The sequence below is a fragment of the Macadamia integrifolia genome, chromosome 14 (genome assembly GCF_013358625.1).
Source record: "Macadamia integrifolia cultivar HAES 741 chromosome 14, SCU_Mint_v3, whole genome shotgun sequence".
NCBI lineage: Eukaryota > Viridiplantae > Streptophyta > Magnoliopsida > Proteales > Proteaceae > Macadamia > Macadamia integrifolia.
In genome coordinates this window covers 10,789,403-10,810,297 of record NC_056570.1, presented here as the reverse complement: position 1 = coordinate 10,810,297, position 20,895 = coordinate 10,789,403, and the positions used below count along the sequence as shown (strand labels likewise).

The 20,895-nt window shown below is 38.4% G+C and overlaps 1 protein-coding gene across 1 annotated transcript; it reads left to right on the top strand.

Annotated features, from left to right (window-relative positions):
• Nucleotides 1-146: 146 nt before the first annotated feature.
• LOC122061988 (non-structural maintenance of chromosomes element 1 homolog) lies at nt 147-20,874 on the top strand. The gene is made up of 6 exons (XM_042625599.1): nt 147-525; nt 759-955; nt 4,401-4,481; nt 19,077-19,310; nt 20,249-20,326; nt 20,419-20,874. Exons 1-6 carry the CDS (start codon nt 411-413, stop codon nt 20,671-20,673), a joined length of 960 nt encoding a protein of 319 aa, XP_042481533.1. The 5' UTR covers nt 147-410; the 3' UTR covers nt 20,674-20,874.
• Nucleotides 20,875-20,895: the final 21 nt, after the last annotated feature.

The following is a 20,895-nucleotide window of genomic DNA, read 5'->3' as shown; positions in this document are numbered from 1 at the left end:
TCGTTTAGATTCAAATCAAAAGGCTTTTTTTTTTTTACTGCTGAAAGATTCAAATCAAAAGGCCTTGGATTGAAATTTACTTATTGGGGTCCCACTGTGAGCGCCTTCCAAATCCGTTAGTTCTGTGCCTCTTCACCGTGGTGTTCAAAATTCCCACCCAACAACCCAAACTCGTGCTCTTTCCTTCTCTCTCCCCCGCTTTCTTCTTAATTATTTTTGGCGGGAAAACGTCTATCCTCCTAGTCCTATTAGAATCTCTCTCTGTTTCTCGCTCGCTTGCTTTGAGTTTAGGGTTTCGAGAAGCCACTGCAAGAGCGTATCTCTGCAACATCCGTTGGTTTTCGAGAATCAAGGGTTTTTCTTCCGTGTCTATACTCGTGAATTATTAGGGTTTTGGAGCGCCATCGAAGATGCCTGCGTTGAGCCCAAGTCACCACACCCTAGTTCAAACACTCCTCTCACGCGGTCCTCTAAAGGAAGATGATTTCCATAAGGTTTTCATGGGTGTCACAGGAAAAAGTCCAGGTTTTGTTTTGCTCTATTTCAGTTTTCCATTTTTGATTTTCGGTGAAAGGATGGATGTAGAGTAAATCTTTCACTCAATTCAAACAAAATTTTAATTTTTTTTTTTAAATGTTAATTTTGAATTTCAGTTGATATTTTTTATATTTCTGATTAGAGTTGGGCAGTTTGATTCTGATTTTTTTAGGTATAATTCTGTGGTTTGATACGGATTATCTGCTTTTATTTTGTTGCAGGTAGCCACAAGCAGCTATTCAATGATTATCTTTTGAAAATCAACAAGGAACTTTCTTATGTGCAGTTTGAGTTGAGGGGCTGCCGAAACCAGTATGACGGCAAGGTTTATTATGGGGTTGTGAATAATGTTGCTGATGAACAATCCAAGCTTGGAACAAAATATTCAGTTCCGCAGATTGCTTTCTACAAGGGCATTGTAAGTCTCTATGCTGCTTAATTTATTTTAAGCATTAAGTTATTTACAAAAGTATTTGTTAGTGATATTGCATGGCTATTGCTTAACCTAATGCTTGGACATTGGATGAAGATAAAGGTAGCCGAATTGCAGAACCTGTCTCAATCATTATACATCTAATTACTTTCAGGGTTTGGTTTTTCTGGACAGGCACATCTAAAGTAAATCTTCAGATATGCACTTTATTGAGCCATGTGGCAGATTACATGGGGATGAATTTTGTGGACAGTAAAACCCAAGGTCCCCTCTGCACATGTCAAGTTCCAACCCAAACTGAACTGGTCAAATGGCAAAACATATGATTAAAAAATATTCATGAGTACCAGCTGATTATTGGACTATTGAAAGGTGGCATGCCACATCATGGGAGAGTAGATGATTGAATCTTAGTCTGAAATTTGATACATAGTTGATTCAGTCCAATCCCTAGATATACAATCGTTGGAATTGCGACACTGCTCTTTCACATTACACAGCTTGATGTGCCAGTCCAAATATAACCCTTGGAGTGACTATTTAGACATGCGTTTTTCCTTTTAACAATAGATGAATGAATAGGAAAAGAAGCATTTTTATGGATGAGGTGTGGTATATAGAGTGAACCAGGCATGCATAGCACAACCAATATGGCGTTAAAGTTGACATTCCAATTGCATGTTGTGGGGTTGAACCCTGTTTTAACAACTAACCACTTAAGAGATAGAAATTCTGTATTTCCTACCATCAATGTGATTAAAGCCTTTTCTAATAGGAAAATCCAATCCTATCGTAAGAGAGCTGTTCTCTCTCATAGTCTCCTTCTGCAGAGCTAGTAGATCCTTTATATCTTCCCCAAATCAGATATAATTACTGCACAAATGCTTGATGCTCCCATGATTGCCTAGGGAGTAGCTATCAAAGTTCAGACACACCATTACACTTTTGGGGGGGGGGGTGGTTCGACTTAGAATGAATCAGATACACCATTCCCTCAAAGTAGGGTGCTCGTTGTTCTGCCCTACTTTGTCTTGGCTTCAGATATCATTGTCTTTGTATTGCTAACAGCCTGATATGTGGCTTTTAATTTCCACTATAAAGTTTCTAATAAAAAATTGGTCCTCTTAGGCTAAAAGCTAGGTCATTAACTTGCAATTTTATTGCAGATCAGACTTGATATGTCATCAAAGAGGAAATTCAAAAGGTATTTCCGTTGAAAATGTTGTAGTTGACCTTTGTCTTTCCTGCCATGTCACCTGGAAGCTGGAGGGTGTATATTTCCAGTTTGTTTGTCTATCAATCCCTCTTCCAAAATTCACTCTCTTATAAGTCTCTGGATTTCTTTCTTGCTTCTACATATTGAAAGTTTGTTCCCTAATAGGGGTGAAACCAAGTGGTTTTAAGGTACATATTTGAGATGGACTTCATGGAAGTACATCAGTTGGGAGGTGTACCATATTGGAATACATGCATGTTGTAGTATCTGTACGACTTTATAAATGTTTTGTTTCCCTGCAGTTGTCCTGTACTTTTTTTTAATGGTTCTACTCATGGTTTTAAGTATCTCCGATACCGATACGATACCCTCCGATACGTATCTTAAATATAGTCGGCCGATACGATACACACCGATACGATACATTGAATTTTTTAAATCATTTCGTATCAATATATATATCCTACAATACATACCGATATGCATCAATACACCACTAATACACATCGATACGATACGACATGCCTCGATACGACTCTATGAAAAATATAAAATTGAGGTAAAATGTACGTTTCGGTATGTATTGGTACGTATCGGTGAGTATCGGTATGTATCGATCGGTACGTATCAGTATATATCAGCACGTATCGGTGAGTATCGATATATATATATCGGTACGTATCGGTGAGTATCGATACGTATCGGTGCTACGGTCATATAATGGCCAATATGGGCAATTTTTCAGAAAAAAACGATTTTTTGAAGGGTTTTTGTTCCAAAGTTGTTGTCAGCCATATTTTTCCCTAACTAAAGTGGAAATCAAGGTTGGGAACAAGGATTTTACATTTATGGGACAACTACAGACCTTGAATTCTTAGTACGATCATAGTTAGCAAATTCGGATTCGGGAATTATTCGGACGGAGAATTATTCGGAATAATTCGGACGATTAATTTAAGGATTCGGTCAAAAAAGCGGTCAAAAAATCTTATTGGGGTTTTTTTAAAAAAAAAATTGTTTTTTTTATTTTTTATTTTTGGTTTTTTTTTTTAAATAATGTTTAAATGGACCGAATAATTTGGTTTAATTCGGATTCGGTCCGAATTATTCGCGATTTATATTCATTTTGGAAAAAGTCGCGAATTTTAAAGAATTTTATTTTTAATTCGGATTCGGTCCGAATTTTTGATAAAATTCGGAAAAATTCGGTCCGGCCGAATAATTCGCGAATTATTCGGCCGAATTGATAACTATGAGTATGATACCCTCAATTTAGTGTTTATGCATAATACATGTTATCAATAGCTTTTTTTAACAAATTCTTTATGCAAAAGTGTTTAAAAAAAATGTTTTCTATCCATTTATGTGTGTATCTTTAGCGTATCTTAGTGTATCTCCAATACGATACGATACCCTCCGATACGTATCTTAATTTTGGCCGACCGATACGACGACCGATACCGATACTTTAATCCTTGGTTCTACTCATAGTTTTCAAGGGTATTAGGCAACCCAAGGCGTTGGAAGGGCGTCTAGGAGACAAGGCGCTTTCCTAGGAGTTGCCCTAGGCATGCGATAAATGATTATGTATTATAGCAATGGTAGTTTTATATGGTTATGCTTATATGCAGCATAGAATCCATATCAATGTTTTTTGATACAATTATGCTAGTAATGACCTAATATGAGAAAAATCAACATATAAAAAACAAAGTATTGAATATAATATAAGCATATTCATAAAAAAACCCAAAGGGGAATAAACATAAATCAACGCAAACTCGTGAAGTGTCAACAAGATTTGCCGTCAATTTGGACACATAAAAGGACATGGATGCCTTGGAGATGCCTTGACAACTATGTTTCCACTCATGTGTAGAGATGAAAAGATAGTTCATTGGAAAAAAGAATCATATTCTATATTTTTGTTAGTGTATGTTAAAGCAGGGTGCTTGTATCATAATTCATGTGTCGATCCATATAGTATTATGGCACATTAGATTATTATGATGTCTAATTTTTCCATGCCTTCTCTTAAAGATTCTTCTATGGTTCGGAAAGGTAGTTTGTTGTAACAAATTTATATTTCTTTGTCGATGTATGGGAGCCTATGCTGCTTGTATGCTACTATTCTATATGCACTTATGCTCAGATGTTTTGACATTTCACTGATTTTATCCTATCATTACCTTATTTCAATACTTTTTCTTTTAGATAGAAGCAATTGTGCAAGATGCAAATGCTTATGGTAGCATATCAAACATTGATGCTCTGAATATTCGTCTGGACAATCAGGTATTGCAATTTTAACTGATATTAAATCCATTTCATTGCAAAATGTTTTTCTGTTCAATGTGCCATGTAAATATGTTGAAATAAGTATGAGCTATAAATTAATGTCATTCAGATATTTGTATCAGTGATTTTTTATTTTTTTTTGTAGTCCAGTTTTTAATTGGAGAAGTCAGGAAAGTTATGCAACCCATATGTCCTACATGTCAGATTTTTTAAGAATTACGGCCTATACATGAATTGGTACCATGTCAAAGATTATACTTGCACAAATTCAGCATGGCCAGATGATTTAGCCCGTCTAATCTGGACATTAATTCGGAGATTGTTACCCTTTGAAACACAGTTGACACTGGGTGCTTAATGCAGTCATATTCCTTGTCTTGGTATTAGATGGTTACAGGTCTTTGGTTTTTGTTTATGTTTTTCGTTTTTTGTTTTTTGTTTTTTGTTTTTAGTTTTTAGTTTTTAGTTTTTAGTTTTTTTTTTTTAGTTTTATTTAGTTTTTTTTTAGGTTTTTTGTTTTATTGCTGTAATGGTCTCAAATATAGAGCACAAAAATTTAGTCCAAGTGGGTATTAATTTTAGGTCTTTTGGTAATTGCATCAGGATTTTGAGAGGCCAATTGGTTATTTGGTCCAAGTTTCTGTAGGATTTCTGAACTTGTAGATAGTCTTTAATTCCTATTCAGTTTAGTATTTATTTATGTTATTTTTAATCAATTGCATTGTCAAATAAGTGATTTGAGTTTTTTAAGGATTAGGAAAGTTCTAGTCTTAGTAAGGATATGTAGCCTGCCCTCTGGCTATGCGAGATTGAATGGATTAGTTTGAGTTTTGATTGAGTAGGTTGATTACTTATTGATCAGCAAAGGCTAAGTTTCTCTCTCATATTTTTTCTTCCCTTCTATATCTTCTCATTTATTCAAGTTACCGTTCATGGGTTCTGTTCACAATCCCATAACAGTGCTTATTTCTTCTTCTTACCCTATTCTCTTCTATTTCTAATGCCACTCTTTGATGTAGAGCAAGCTTGCAAATAGGAGGACTTCTGGTTCCATTGAACCAGGTTCAAATGTTGGACCAACCGGCCCCAACATTGGCCAGCTAAGAGCCAGCTCAAAGGGTCTGGCCAGCTGAGTTCCTTGATGGGGAAAATAGCTGCCATCGATTTCACCATACAGCTGCAGCCTTTTGTCTCCTCGTATTGGCTTGTCAAACACAGCTTGACAAGTTGGTTCTCTTTCTAGAAGGATTTGATTTGAAGATAACATCTGTATTGAAAGACTTGTACTATAAGCAAAAGGGAGGCTCGATTCCAACATGAGAGGAGATTTGGTTTTATTTTATTTCTTAGTTAGGCAGCAAGAATTGCTTCCTAACTTCCTTTTTAGGTTTCTTGTTTGAGAGTGATGCAGTAGTGCTCTGATGGATCGATCCAAACCCGCTCTAGAACCCGGTCCAAGACCTAGTCCAATTTGGGTTCAAGATTAATAGAATATTCTAGGATTTTATTTTATTTGAGAATATTTGTTATCTTTTATTTTAGGGTAGTTATTAGGTAAGTAGAAATTTCCAATTTTAGTTTTATTGTGTTTCTATTTTATTAAACTTTAATTTATGAAGCAATTAAAATTTTCTATTTCAATCTTAAGAGTTTTATTTTGATTTAATATAAGTAAGGCATGTAACCCAAGGAATTAATTAGTTAATTAATGAAAAATGAAGTGATTGTGAAACCCCCCTGCGTGGCTGTCTTCTCGCCCCCCCGCCCCCCCTCTTCTTCTTCTTCTTCCCTGCGTTCTCTCTACCTCCCCTCTTCTCCTGTCTTTCTTTCTCTTTCTCCCTTGATTCTTCATCTATTGTTTCTAGACTTCTGCTATTGATATTTACTCACCTGAGAGTCCCTTGTTCTGGGCGGTACATCACAGAACCAAGGAATTGAAGGGATCTTCCCCAATACAAATCCTCTCAGCTTCAAACTTGGGGGCTAACTTCACCACATTAAAGCAACCCAACTGCAGGATTTTCTTGACCAGAAACAGTCCCTGGTGTGAGCTAATACCCCACGACCAGACCTGCAACTGAATCCAGATCTGAGGCTATCGCTGGGCTCAGTTTCAGACCTTAAATACTCCATGTAAGGTGACTTTTGCAGCCAGTTCTTGCTGGAATCAATTGGGGTTGATGAATCGATTCCCCAGTTGAATTTTAGGCCCATCCGACCCATATTGAGGGGGTTTCTCTTCACCTGAAGACCACTTGGACTTCCGCCCTGTTCCTCTTGGCTGGAGGTTGAAGACAACCATCGTGGGTTGTCAACAAACCCTTTTAATCCCTCTTTTCCCTTAATACCCCTCTCTTTCTCCCGTATTCTTCACTATTCGACTTTTACATCTGATTTCCAGTTTACCCTTTCTGGTAGTGCTTTGTAAACCAGTGCTCATGTCTTGAAGTTTTAATGAATTACAAGTTTGCCACCCTTGTGAACTTCAATTTATTTATAGGAATGCCACTCCCTTCTAAACATTAACATATTTACTGTTTTCCCCCCTGATCTTGGATCTAAATTGTTTAAGTTTTTAAGTGGACCCACAACCATCCTACCTGAAAAACTTGGGGCCCATCGGCTCCTCATTATCTGGTACCAGAGCGAATTTCCTGTCAACTTATTTACTCCAATGGTTGCTTACACCACCCCCTCATATGAATTGTGGACTTGGTTACTTCGACAGAATGAAGAGATGTTGAAGATGGTTAGAGCTTTTCAAGAAGAATTGGTTGCTAGTAGGATAGAAAGAGAAGCATAAGCTGTTACCATCCAGGACATTAACACAAGACTTGATGCCCTAGAGTCACGTATTCGGAAACCCGGTGGACAGCAAGGTCACGTTACTCATGACATTGTGACGACACTTTGAGAACTGTGCCCCCAATCTAGAGACCATTACATCAAGCTTTGCTGTCGATGTTGAAGATGAATGGGACGATCCGATGAAGGATGCTTTTGAAGAACTAATCGATGGCCCAATCTCATTAGTGAAGCCCCACCATCCGATTCCGATCAAAGACATATCATTTGTTGATGACCATAAAAAAATCGTGACCGTTGATCACGAGGTGCGTTGGATCTTTACCCCATTGGAGCCATTGATCGAGGATGCTGATTGAGTAGTGTTGATTTTCTCCTTCTATAAAACTCGTGGACGAGTTTTTCTAAACAACAGAGGAGTTGATGCAGCAGCGCTCCGATGGGTCGACCCATATCCGCTCCAGAACTCGGACCAAGACCCAGATCCAATTTGGGTTCAAGATTAATAGAATATTTTAGGATTTTATTTTATTTGAGAATATTTGTTATCTTTTATTTTAGGCTATTTTAGGGTAGCTATTAGGTAAGTAGAAATTTTCAATTTTAGTTTTATTGTGTTTCTATTTTATTAGACTTTAATTTATGAAGCAATTAATATTTTCTATTTCAATCTTAAGAGTTTTATTTTGATTTAATATAAGTAAGGCATTTAACCCAAGGAATTAATTAGTTAATTAATGAAAAATGAAGTGATTGTGAAACCCCCCTTGCGTGGCTATCTTCTCGCCCCCCCCTCTTCTTCTTCTTCTTCCTTGCGATCTCTCTACCTCCCCTCTTCTCCTGTCTTTCTTTCTCTTTCTCCCTTGATTCTTCATCTATTGTTTCTGGACTTTTGCTATTGATATTTACTCACCTGAGAATCCCCTGTTCTGGGCAGTACATCACAGCCCCAAGGAATTGAAGGGATCTTCCCCAATACAAGTCCTCTCAGCTTCAAACTTGGGGGCTAACTTCACCACATTAAAGTGACCCAACTGCAGGATTTTCTTGACCAGAAACAGTCCCTGGTGTGAGTAATACCCCACGACCAGACCTGCAACTGAATCCAGATCTGAGGCTATCGCTGGGCTCAGTTTCAGACCTTAAATACTCCATGTAAGGTGACTTTTGCAGCCAGTTCTTGCTGGAATCAATTGGGGTAGATTAATCGATTCCCCAGTTGAATTTTCAGGTACATCCGACCCATATTGAGGGGGTTTCTCTTCACTTGAAGACCCTTGGACTTCTGCCCTGTTCCTCTTGTCTGGAGGTTGAAGACAACCATCGTGGGTTGTCAACAAACCCTTTTAATCCCTCTTTTCACTTAATACCCCTCTCTCTCTCCCGTATTCTTCACTGTCCTACTTTTACATCTGATTTCCAGTTTACCCTTTCTACTAGTGCTTTGTAAACCAGTGCTCATGTCTTGAAGTTCTAACGAATTACAAGTTTGCCACCCTTGTGAGCTTCAATTTATTTATAGGAATGCCACTCCCTTTTAAACATCAACATATTTATTGTTTTGCTCCCTGATCTTGGATCTAAATTGTTTAAGTCTTTAAGTGGACCCACAGCCATCCTACCTGGAAAATTTGGGGCCCACCGGCCCCTCATTAGAGAGTCTTATTAGTTTTCTTTTATTTGTTGTTATGTTAAACAAAGTGGTTAGTTTTTTATTTTCTCGTCAAGCAAGCAAATCAGTTTAGGAGGTTAGTTAGTTTCCAATTATATTATTTCCTTTTCGTAAAGGCTTGACAGCCTATTTATTGTAATCAATTGCAGCTGTTGGGACAAGAATTGATTAATGATATTTTATGAGCTTTGCTTGCTGATTTTTTCCTGAGACAGGATGTTTCAACAGCTGAGATAGCAGTGGGTGAGAGGTTCAAGGCTGAGTTACCCATTCTTCTCACCCACGTCTATCCCTTCTATTCCTCTTTGTATTCATTTCCTATTCTTCTATTTATCTACTGATTTCTGTGGCATTGAAGCCCTCTAAGATTGCTGATCAGAAGAGATGCACAGCCTATTGATTTTCCATTACAGGGTTTCCCATGAAGAAATTTCGAGTGCTGTATCTCAAATTTCTGTACTCGGATTGCTGCAGGATTTTAGGGTCTTATTGGTGACCCTAGGAGAGAGACTCGACCAGGAGTTGAGGCCCATTTGAGGTCTACTGCTGCTGTGGCTGAAAATCACCCATTCAAGCCGGTTTTGACCTAATTCTGCCCTGCTTTTGACTGTAACAGATCTCTTCAGCCTGTGACCTGTTGAGCTGAGATTTTATGATTTTATTGACCTAAGCAAAGTCCCCACTTGACCTCATTATTAGGCTCGCTTGAGCCTTGCCGGAGTTCTCGATTATAGGTAATAAATTTTTACCTAGTTTTTGGGTTCGTACTCAGATCTGTTCTTCTCTGTCTAATCTGATATGTTCTAAGTACTTGTTGGAGCTTGTACTGGACCTTATTAGGACTGATTGCCCTTTGGTAATTTAGTTTGACATTAAATTTGTATCAGAGCTATGACGGAGGAAGCTTCAACTAGGCCCCTACTAATCATGCAATATTTTTTTCCCTACCGCAACTATCTGAGAAGGTGACTGCTGTGGATCAAGAGATCGAGGGAGACTCTGAGAGTTGTCTCAAAAGGTAGAACAACAGTCTATCATGAATCATGCACCTAGACATCCTCTTCGACCAGCCCAATGGGTAGCCCGTAATAACTATTATGATGATGTGGAAGAAGATCATTACAGCGATCAATGGCACCATGACGACAAGCACAAAGTGAAGCTGGAGCTGAAAGAATACAATGGAAAGCACGATCCAATAGCTTTCCATGACTAGCTGAGTTCACTTGACAATTATTTCAAGTGGTTTCGTCTATTGAAGGATCGAAAGATGCAACTAACAAGCATTAAGCTCATTGGAGGAGCTAAGGATTGGTTGTGCACTCAAAAGGGTAGACTTACACGGTGTCACATGGAGCTGCACACATGGGATTAGATGAAAGAAGTCCTCAAGGAGTACCTCCCCAAAACTTATCATAGACGTCTACATGATCTACTCAACATCATTCAACAAGACAATTTGACCGTGGATTGTGGAAGAGTACATTGACAAGTTCAACGATTTACTTTGTCGAACAGGCATGATGATGAAGATGATGAGCGACTTTTGTCCCGATTCAAATTGGGGTTGAGGCATGATATTTGGGGTAAGATTGGTGTGGTTGGGATTCGTATCCTGAATGACTACTTTGAGAAGGCAATGGGCGTGGAATATTTACTCAAAGCAACCCCTCGACGTTTCAGTCCACCGGTCATTGATGGTGAATCCAATGTTCTAATTAACAATTCAACCGGTGTTCCTACCAGGGTTCTATTAGCTACAATTGACAAGGGAAAGACAGCCATGTCTTCTGAAGAAGCCAAGAAGATGTTAAATGTTACCATTGTAGGGGTTTTGGACACTTTGCAAAATTTTTGCCTATATCGATAGAACTCCAACTCTTCATTGTGGCACTTAAGGCTAATCCAAAGCTTTTAGTATGTGAGCTTGGAGAATTAGATGATAGAACAACTGGTGATGTTGATAATGAAGTTGTGGCGACTGAAGATGATACGGGTGAGCTTGGTATCTATACCCTAGACATGACTCCTGTCTCCTGCCATTGAAAAGACTGTGAACAATGAGGAAGAACTTGAGGAGCACTAGCTTGAAGAAGAGAAGGTAGAAGACGTGCTAGAAGACTACCCTATGTATACATCTGGAGACATTGAAGTTGAGCACGCGGAGTTCGTCATCCCCCTGAAGTACCTTGAAGGGTGACGTCCTTCTTGATACGACTACATCATACGTTCAAGGAGTCTAGAATTCTTCTATGGACTGAAGATGGATGTGCATAATATGAAAATCCTCCTCACACTTTTCAAAATTTTGAGGACAAATTTTTTCTATGAGGGGGAAAGTTGATGTAGATCAAGCTTGAAAAATAGGAGGGTTGCTGATTCCATCGAACCAGGTTCCAATGTTTGACCAAACAGCCCCAACATTAGCCAATCGAGCCAGCCAAGAGCCAGCTCAAGGGGCTGGCCGACTGAGTTCCTTGATGGGGAAAATAGCTCCCATCGATTTCGCTATTCAGCTGCAGCCTTCTATCTTCTAGTATTGGCTTGTCAAACAGCTTTACAAGTTGGTTTCTTTCTAGAAGGATTTGATTTGAAGATTACAGCTGTATTGAAAGACTTGGACTGCAAGCAAAAGGGAAACTCGATTCCAGCATTAGAGGAGATTTGGTTTTTATTTTATTTCTTAGTTAGGCAGCAAGAATTGCTTCTTAGCTTCCTTTTTAGGTTTCTTGTTAGAGAGCCTTATTAGTTTCCTTTGAATTTTTTTTTTTTTATGTTAAACAAAGTGGTTATTTTTTATTTTTTTATTTTTTTGTGTGAATGGAAAATATATTAAAAAAATGGAAACATATACAACAGACAAAGCCTAAACCAGCTAGACAAGGGCAAAGGCCCTACCCATTAGAACCAGCCCAACAGGCGTGGGACAAAACAAGCCAACCTTAGGAAAGGCTCATGCCGGGGGGAAGAAACAAGCAAAGAAGACGGGGGAACAAGAAAATGGGGGGAGGGAAGAAATAAGACAAATCCAAATTGATGATACAACAAAAAGGGGGGGGGGAAGGGATCCAAAATATAGAGAAGAGATGATACATCAAATTTTTGGGGGGGAGGGGAGGGAATAACGGAAGGTCCTAAGATGATGCCAAGAACCTATTTTTGCTTGTATCAGAGAAACCAACACAATTGTGAAGAATTTTATTTCTTACCTCAGAAGTGATAACATCCTGAATTTGCTCTAGAGTTTGCGATTTGGATGTCCATCTCCTTTTATTTTTTTCCCACCAAATATGATATAATGCTGCACTAAAAACCAACTTGCCAATAGTCACATGAAGTTTTACCATTAAAGACATTCAAAATTTATCTCCATTCTTTGTCAAATGGAAGAATTATTCTGGGAGTCGACCAAAGCTTTCGGACAATACTTCCCCAAATTGATTTTGAGAAAGGACATTTAAAGAATAAATGCTCTAAGCTTTCAAAAGAATTCCAACATAGACAATAATTAGGGATAGAAATATTTTTATGCCTAAGAAAGTCTTGTGTGGGAAGACAATTTGTCATAGCTTTCCAAGTTGTAAAAGAATGTCTTAGAATAGCCGAGGAGAACTAAACCATTCTATACCATGGGACAACCAGGGCAATACAACGAAGCAGGTTCTAGGCATAATATGAAGTAAAGCAACATGAGCATCCATTGGACTGCATCCCCACTCCCTCTATGTCTCAACTGGATACTCAGTAATTTGTTCCACATCTCAATCAGAACATATGAAATTCCGGGTCCAGGGTCCCAAATACCATTGTTCATAATGGAAGACACCTTTGCTAACCTATCAGATCCCAAATCATATCTGATTCTATCCCCATATTTGGCAATTAGAACCCCATCACGGTGCCAATTATCAAGCCAAAGATAGGTATTCGAACCATCATCAATGGAAGATTTGATATGATCAGAAACAAGGTGTCGGTATTTCAGGATTTTCCTCCATGCCCAGGAGACATCCATAGAGCATGTGATAGTCCAAATGGTTTCGGTTTTGAGATATCTAGAGTATACCCAATCGACCCAAATGCTTTTCTTTTTTTATGCCACTTTCCAGATGAGTTTGATAATACTAACAATATTAGCATCCTTAACTCTACGGAGGCCGAGACCTTCCTTTTGGGAAGACAGACCTTTTCTCAACTCAAACGATGAAGAAAATGAGTGATTTCACTACCCTTCCAAAGAAAAGATGACATAAGAGATTCAATTTTGGAAGAGACGGTAGTAGGAAGGCCAAAAATCCTGACCAATATATAAATATGAGCTTTGCATAACAGATCTAATTAGTTCCAAGCAACCTACAAAGGAGAGTAATTTGCTCTTCCAAAGTTGGAGTCTCTTACGGAGCCTATAAAAAATAGGGGAATAATGATGGGAAAAAAGTTTGGAAGAGATCAACGGCAAGCCCAAATAGGTAATAGGAAGATGACCTTCAGGGAACCCTAAGATGCCCCTTATTGAGTCTTCAAAGGCTCTAAGACTCCTCCAAAGAAAGAAAAAGACTTTTGAGGGTTAAATTGAAGACCAGACATGGCAGAGAATGAACAGAGGGCTTCAGGTATGCCTATTACAGATTGAAGATTGCTTTTGCAAATCATAAGATCATCTACAAAGGAGAGATGGGAGATCTTCAAAGCCTTGCACTTAGGGATGGGATGAATGAAACCTTCCTCGGTTTTGATTGAAAGGATTTTGGAGTGACCTTCCATCGCAATAGAGAAAAGCAAGGGGGAGATGGGGCATCCCTGACGAGTACCAACTTTTGAATTGAAGTAACCATGAAGAGACCCATTAACAGGGACGGAGAAACGAGGAGAGGAAATGCAACACCAAATCCAATGAATGAAATTCGGGGGAAAATCCATTCTCTCAAGAATCTGATAAATATATTTCCATCTAATGGAGTCAAAAGCCTTGTGAATATCTAATTTGAGAAGAACAATAGGGTGTTGGTTTTTCCTATCAAAGCCTTCAACAATTTCATGGCACCAGGATGTTGTCAGCAATGTTCCTCCCTGGAATGAATGCAGCCTGATTATAACTCACATGATCATCAATAACCATCTTTAGTCTACTTGCAATAGTTTTTTCAATAAACTTATAAAAAGGTCAGCGAGAGAGATGGGAAGAAAAGAGGAGACATGATCAGCCCCCTCAAGTTTGGGGACAAGGCAAAGAAAAGTCTGGTTAATCCCATGAATATTTTGAGTAGTGTAGAAGAAACTATGCACAAATTTAACCAAATCATCCTTTACAATGTCCCAAGCAGCCAAGAAGAAACCAAAACTGAAACCATCAGGACCAGGGCTTTTCTCAAATTTATTAGACTTGATAGCCAAGAGAATCTCTTCTTCAAAAGGGATGGAGGATAGCTCTCTTCTATAATCAGGATGATGAAGCCTTCTAGGTAGCTGTACTTGATCTTCAAGAGGTAGAGTGTGTTCTTTAAAGAGGAAGAAACCACTCCCTGAAAGTAGAAGAAAAAAAATTGCAGAGGGTGAAGAACCCTAATTTTCTTGGATGCGCTTTTGGTGTCTCAGTTCATGAGGTAGGGTATAGGACATCCATTAGATTCGTAGACACCACCTCATTAGTGCAGCCCTGTGGTAGGTTAATGGGACAGAGGTAGGAGAAGATGGAGGTTAACAAAGGTGATGGAAGGAAAGGTGATGAAGGTCTGCGATTCTTGAAGGGGAAGGGGCTGGAAACTGAAAACTTAGATAAGAAATTAGGTTTTAATACCATGTTAATAGGAAGAATGGGAGAATGCTTGTGTGTCTTTAACTGATCACAATATTTATAATATAGAATCATGATAGAGTCATGATAGGAGTACAAGACAGAAATCATAATGTAATTACAAGTATAACCCCCCCATCCAGCCGCCCCACTCTAACTAGGGTCGGTGGAAGGAGGAAAGCCCCAATGTGCCCCTGCGGCACTTGTTCTTATTCTAATAGGAATGTATGTATTCCTGCACAGCTTGGGCCCATAAAAGGTCATTGGAAACTCCAGAGAGTTTAATAGTAGTAATCTGAACTTGTACAGTGTCATTAGGTGGCCTAGGGTCATCCATTAAAGCAGCTAATCAGTTGAATAAGATGAAATCAGATGACTCGGATACTGATTTCAGAACAGAAGCAGTAAAAGAGATAATCAGAATACCAATCGGCAGAAGATATCTTCAAGAAATACTATATTTTGGGTGATTTTAATTTCCAAATTATCAAGAGGTCAGATTGACCTAAGACAAAGATTGAGTGAGGGTCTAATGTAGAGGAATAAAACTTCGAAAGATAGGCTCAATCAGGTGGCTAGATCAGAAGTAACAGAAGTAGCCGATAATAATAAAAAAAAATTGCTAAAAACAGAGCATGCGCCAGCAGAGTTGAGAGATTAAATTAATCACAATCAGACCATAGGTTGGACCCAATAATTGGATCGAGTGTACCTTGTATATGGACTAATCTTCCTTCATAAGAAATGAGCCACATCGAATGGCTAAGGAATTGCAGATCCAGATTTGGAGAAGAGAAAACCCAGAAATCTGAAATTGCAGGTAGAATATAGATCAATACTGGCTGTCATGCTCCAATTTCTTCATGCAGAGGTAGTATGCTGCCCTAGTTTTTCTTTTTAGTTATCATTAATTAGGGCAGAACCAAAAATATATGCAGCATAGATGCTGCGACCAGATAAAAGCTAAAGTCCTTTAATGGACTCTTAAACCAGAATCAGATTTGAAAACCTTTTACTAATTCAACTGCTCTGATACCATGAAGTGATGAAACAATATCGAAGTAGTAAAACCAGTAATTGAAAGAGGGAAGAGAGGAGATGAGAAAGAGGGGGCTGCTGAGAGAACAACAGCTGATACTCTCTACAGCTCCCAATCGATAGATATTTATAATAATGTATCAACGTAGGACTTCCTTCTCAGACTAGGAAAGGAATCCTGATCAGACTAAGACTCTAGTACTTGTCTTAAAATAGAAAAAAAATAACCATAGTATCCTAACTAAATAGGAAACAAGAGATAGACCCACAATAGGAAACAAATCAGCTATCGTGGTTACACACAAGAGATAAACCCACGACTTTTCTAACATAATTTTACCTAATTTCTGGTTTTGTACTGAGATCTGTTTTAAGTACTTGTTGGAGCTCGTAATGGATCTTATTGGGACTGATTACCCTTTGGTAATTTAGTCTGACATTACTCTTCAACTCTATTCAATGTAACACTACATTCCTTTGTAGTTCAGCCTTCAGAAATCTGTAAATCTTGGCTGTGCTGCTACATTCTCCTTCCTGTAATCACAAGACAAGTGGTGAGTTGAGGGTCCCATATAATAAACTTTGATATTGCAACGTGGAGTCTTATTTGTCACTTAATTGCTGTGGATGTGTTGTCAATGTCATCATCTAGAGCAGGAAAAAAAAGAAAAAAAAAAAAAAGAAAAAAAAAAGAAAAAAAAAAGGAGAAAAGAAAAAGAGAATGGATCAGATTCATATGGTAAGAGTCCAGATCAAATAGTCACTGGCAAATAGAGGCGGCAAATCCAAGTTCAGGATTTCTAAAGTTGTTTTATGCTGTTTTAGGTCTTTTATTGGCCATTAAGTAGTCAGTTTGATTAGGCTAATCCTAGTCACAGTAGGAGTCTGTTTCTTGGTGATCTATATAAGGATTCTACTCAGTTTCTAGCATACGAATTTCAGAAATAATATTCTGTGTTTTACTTTTCAGTGGCACTCTGTGATTTTTCTGCTTGGGTGTGAATTCTCTCTACCTCAGGTGGATTCCTGAGTCCTTTGTTCTGATTAGCGTATTTTGGATTTTCCTTCATCTTGAGTTCTTTCTTCGGTCTGGTCAGTACTTGAATCCTCTGTTTTTTTCGGGAAGCACTTGAATTCTCTGTTCAGTTCTTAATATCTGAACACTGTCATTGCTATTATTGTGATTTGTATTCAGTTACTGTCATTTATTAGTTTCTGATATCAAGTTACAAGCTTGATCTTGATTCTCTGTTCAGTGGGGCATTTTTCTCACTGTTCTTTGAGTTTCTGGTTGAGTCAGAATCTCTGGATCAGATCTGCAACCTGATCCATTTTACCACCTTGCAAATCAGAGAAAGTTGTTCGAAAATTTTAAGTTATATTGTTCACTGGACGTGAATTTTCACCAAATTTGGTTTGATTGTAGGGTTTGGTCAATGGAGATGGACCTCCAAATATCATAACAAGATGAAGGCTTGATTAACACATATGATTTGATGAACTCATATGACAGTAGGAGTCAAATTAAACTTGCTTTCTGCAGCAGATCCAGCCATGGGATGTGACTGAAACTGACGTCGATGGTAGGGTAATAATAGTAGTAAAACTCTTCAAAATTCCTTGGGTAGCTGATGGCCAGATGTGGAGATAACACCACAGATCTGAAATTAGAAACTAAGACACTTTTGGCAACTTACATGCTTGAAGATCTAAACACTAAAGCAGGCTGATGTTCACGTCGATGGAAGGTCTCAGAGGAAGGGCTACACCCTCAAAACAATGATTGAATCTGATGGCCAGAATAAAAATGTTGTAAATGACTTAAGTTCTGCTGCAATATAACATCATAGGAGAGGTGCCGTAGGTTAGGGGTGATACCACAGAATCTTCACTTGGTGCTGGTTTGATGAGATCAATGCTTTAGCTTAATAAACTGCAAGCAATTACACTATGTAGCAGGTATCATGTACTCCACAGAACAGGGGTTGCAGCAATAATAAAATAGAAACAAAAGAAGAAGGAAGATAGAAGAATAGATGGTTGAGCCTCTCACTCAAACCTCACCAGCTTCTCACCGGTTTCCTAGCATCCCACCAAGGTAGTAAACTGTTTCTCACAGCCCAGCTGCATTTTACGAGCCGTTGGTTATCACAACCAGAATTTTGTTACCTCATAATATCATTGGGGCTACTACAGCCCTTCTTTTTATTTATAACAGTAGGGCACAACTCAAAATAGGAAACCCCTTGGTGTAGGAATCCTTACAACCTTAAAAAGTAGAAACCTTGTAGAAAACTAACAAAATATAAACCAACTATTTAATCCTGTATAGGACTTAAACCCTAATATTTGGTTTATAAAATTGTCCGTTAAAGTAGTAAACTCAAAATATTAAGCCCATATAACTCATTGAGCACTAAAATTAAGCCCAACTCGACTCGAGAAAGTGAACCAAACACAAAACAGGCCCATCTTCTCTTGCTGAATTCTGCATCACACATTTTTTTTTTTTCCCGTTCATCTTTATTCAGAGCCATACTTGTTACTAGTCCTAAGCTATGCATGCCTTTCCTCACCATTTATCCTGGAGTCATTTTAGGCCTATTGTTGGCTCTTTTAGCTCCTTCAATCTGAATAAATCACTCCTATTTACTTGAGCATTTAAAGGCCTCCATTGCACACGTTCGTGCCACCTGAAACAACTTTCTCACAACTTATCATGCATCGGAGCCACTCATAAATTTTCTTGTGATTGTCTGATTATGCCAGATCTCCAAATGCACTCAGTAAGCATACATTTCTTTTGCTTTCTTGGTGTTTCATGCCTTTGATCCAGAATGTGCAGCTGTAGATGATTTGACTGCTGATAGGACTTTTCTTCTTGCCAAGTAATGTGACCAAGGTGTTTAAATTGACCAGTTTGGTGTACTTTATTGGAAATGGCTGTTCGAACTGGCTGATTGGGGCTGTCTGAATTGATTAGATATGCAACTAAAAACATTGGATGAAGGAGAGACAGGATGCTTCTGAGATCTGCTTCATTTCAACATGCATATTATAATAGAGATATAATTAAGAGAAAAGAGATGTAATAGAAAGAACAAATATCTATAGAAGTTTTGTGCATGCCAGAATGTGGAACCTCCTTAAATAGACGAGCGCGTCATTGCCATAACACGGACAATGTCATGTTTCTGCCAATGCACAAGTGCTTACATTTTTTAATTGATACCTGGATCATCTCTTTAGTCTGACAGTCCTCTTGGTTTCTCTTCATGTTCAGACTGGGATGGCATCACAGTCACAGGGTAGTGCAAGTCAAGTCCCTCCTGCATTCAGGAATTTCACAATATCTCAGAAGGAGAAAACCCTTGGTGACCTTGTGGAGGATCAGTGGCTTTGCTTTATGCCAGAAGGCAGTATTGGTCTCGGTGTCAGATCCTTTCTAGATCTTCGAAGCTGGTTCCGCAGTAATGGTGTTCCTTCATGCGATGTATGCAATGAGGCTGGAGTGAAGGTATGCTCTTCATACAATTGAAGATTTGGCATATTAATTGAGTAATAGTCTTTTTCTTTTATATATATATATATATATATTACTTTGATGGGATTGTTTCCTGTTAGGTGCTAGTGAACATTTCTCTAGATTGGTATGCTAAATTTATCCTCTAGAGATTGTTATGTTGATGACTGATCCAGCTGAAAATGTCTACTTCACTACTATATTATGAGTGGATATGGGGCAATATTCTGTTGGTACTTCCATGCTTCTAGTCTGTCCAATCAATTAAATGGGTTTTGGTTGCCATTCTTAAAAAATATTGCACTCAGCAAGTGATATTCACCTTGTAAAGTAATTTTATTTTGTCACTTGATGAGATTGCCTCTGTTATGGATCACCCTTGGAGATTTTTTTGTATTTTAGTAGTAAAAACCTGTAGCTGCTATTATTATTTTGGGCCATACTGACCCCATACCTGGCCCTTCTAGAAAGTCCAGGATTGATAATATTTTCTGATTGTACAGAGATTGAAAGTGGTATACAAAATGTTTAATTTATGGATCACATATTAAATTACCTTTGGAGGTTATTTCATAAACCAGCATTTGGAATTCTGAAAATCATCTTTCATCTCGCATTGGTGCCAGAAGATACTTTATTGTTGGGAAAAAGAAAGCAGCCTGGCTGCGTTGCCCATGTGCCCAGACACAAAGGTGTGCGAAATTACTGCACACCTCCTGTGAAATAAAAAATCCCATTCATGTTGATGCCCCTGCGTGCGATGTCATTGGCCCCCATTCTGGTGCAGGGTCCGTGCGACTGGGCGGCAATCTCTTGCCCTGCATTGTTTAAATAATCTGTAAAAGAGTCAACCTCTTACATCTGCAGAAAATTTGAGAATATTTATGGATTCCAATTAATATCTGATATGTTCCTTTTACTCGTTTTTACAGGCCGAATTGTGCCAAAAGGAAAATTGTACGGTCCGAATTCATTGTTACTGTTTGAAGAAGAAATTTTCTCAACGAAGGGTATATATCTTAATCTCTTAGTACATCTTGTCATAGCACATATAATTTGTTTAGTTATTTGCCATTAAATGTGCTGGGTCAATGAGATGCAGGTTGAAAGGGTTTGTCCAGGTTGTGGTTCTGAATGGCATCTTCCAGTTTCAAAAGTGGAAGCAGTAGAAGATGAAGAGGAGAAAGAGACTACTGGAAGCACTCAAAGACAACTAACTTTGTCGGGGACGACAACCAGAAAGAGATCTAGGAGCTGCAAGACTGAGGTAGAGACAGTTGAAGTTGGTTCCTCTCAAGCTTCTAATTCCATTTGTGATCTGAGGAGAACAACTCGAAGTTCTACGCGGCTAAGGTAAAATCCTGTTATGTTATATTTTGTGTATATGTTGAGAGGAGATGGTTTTCCCTTAATCCACCACCGCCCAAATCCCTTTTTTTTCTGTTGGATGACCATGGGGAATATTACTATCTAAAGTTGGTTCTATGTATTTGCTTCAAGACAATTTTTACTTGAATGATAATCTGATGCAAGATTGGTGGTGCGAAGTTCCATCTTATATGCTTAAGACAATCATTTT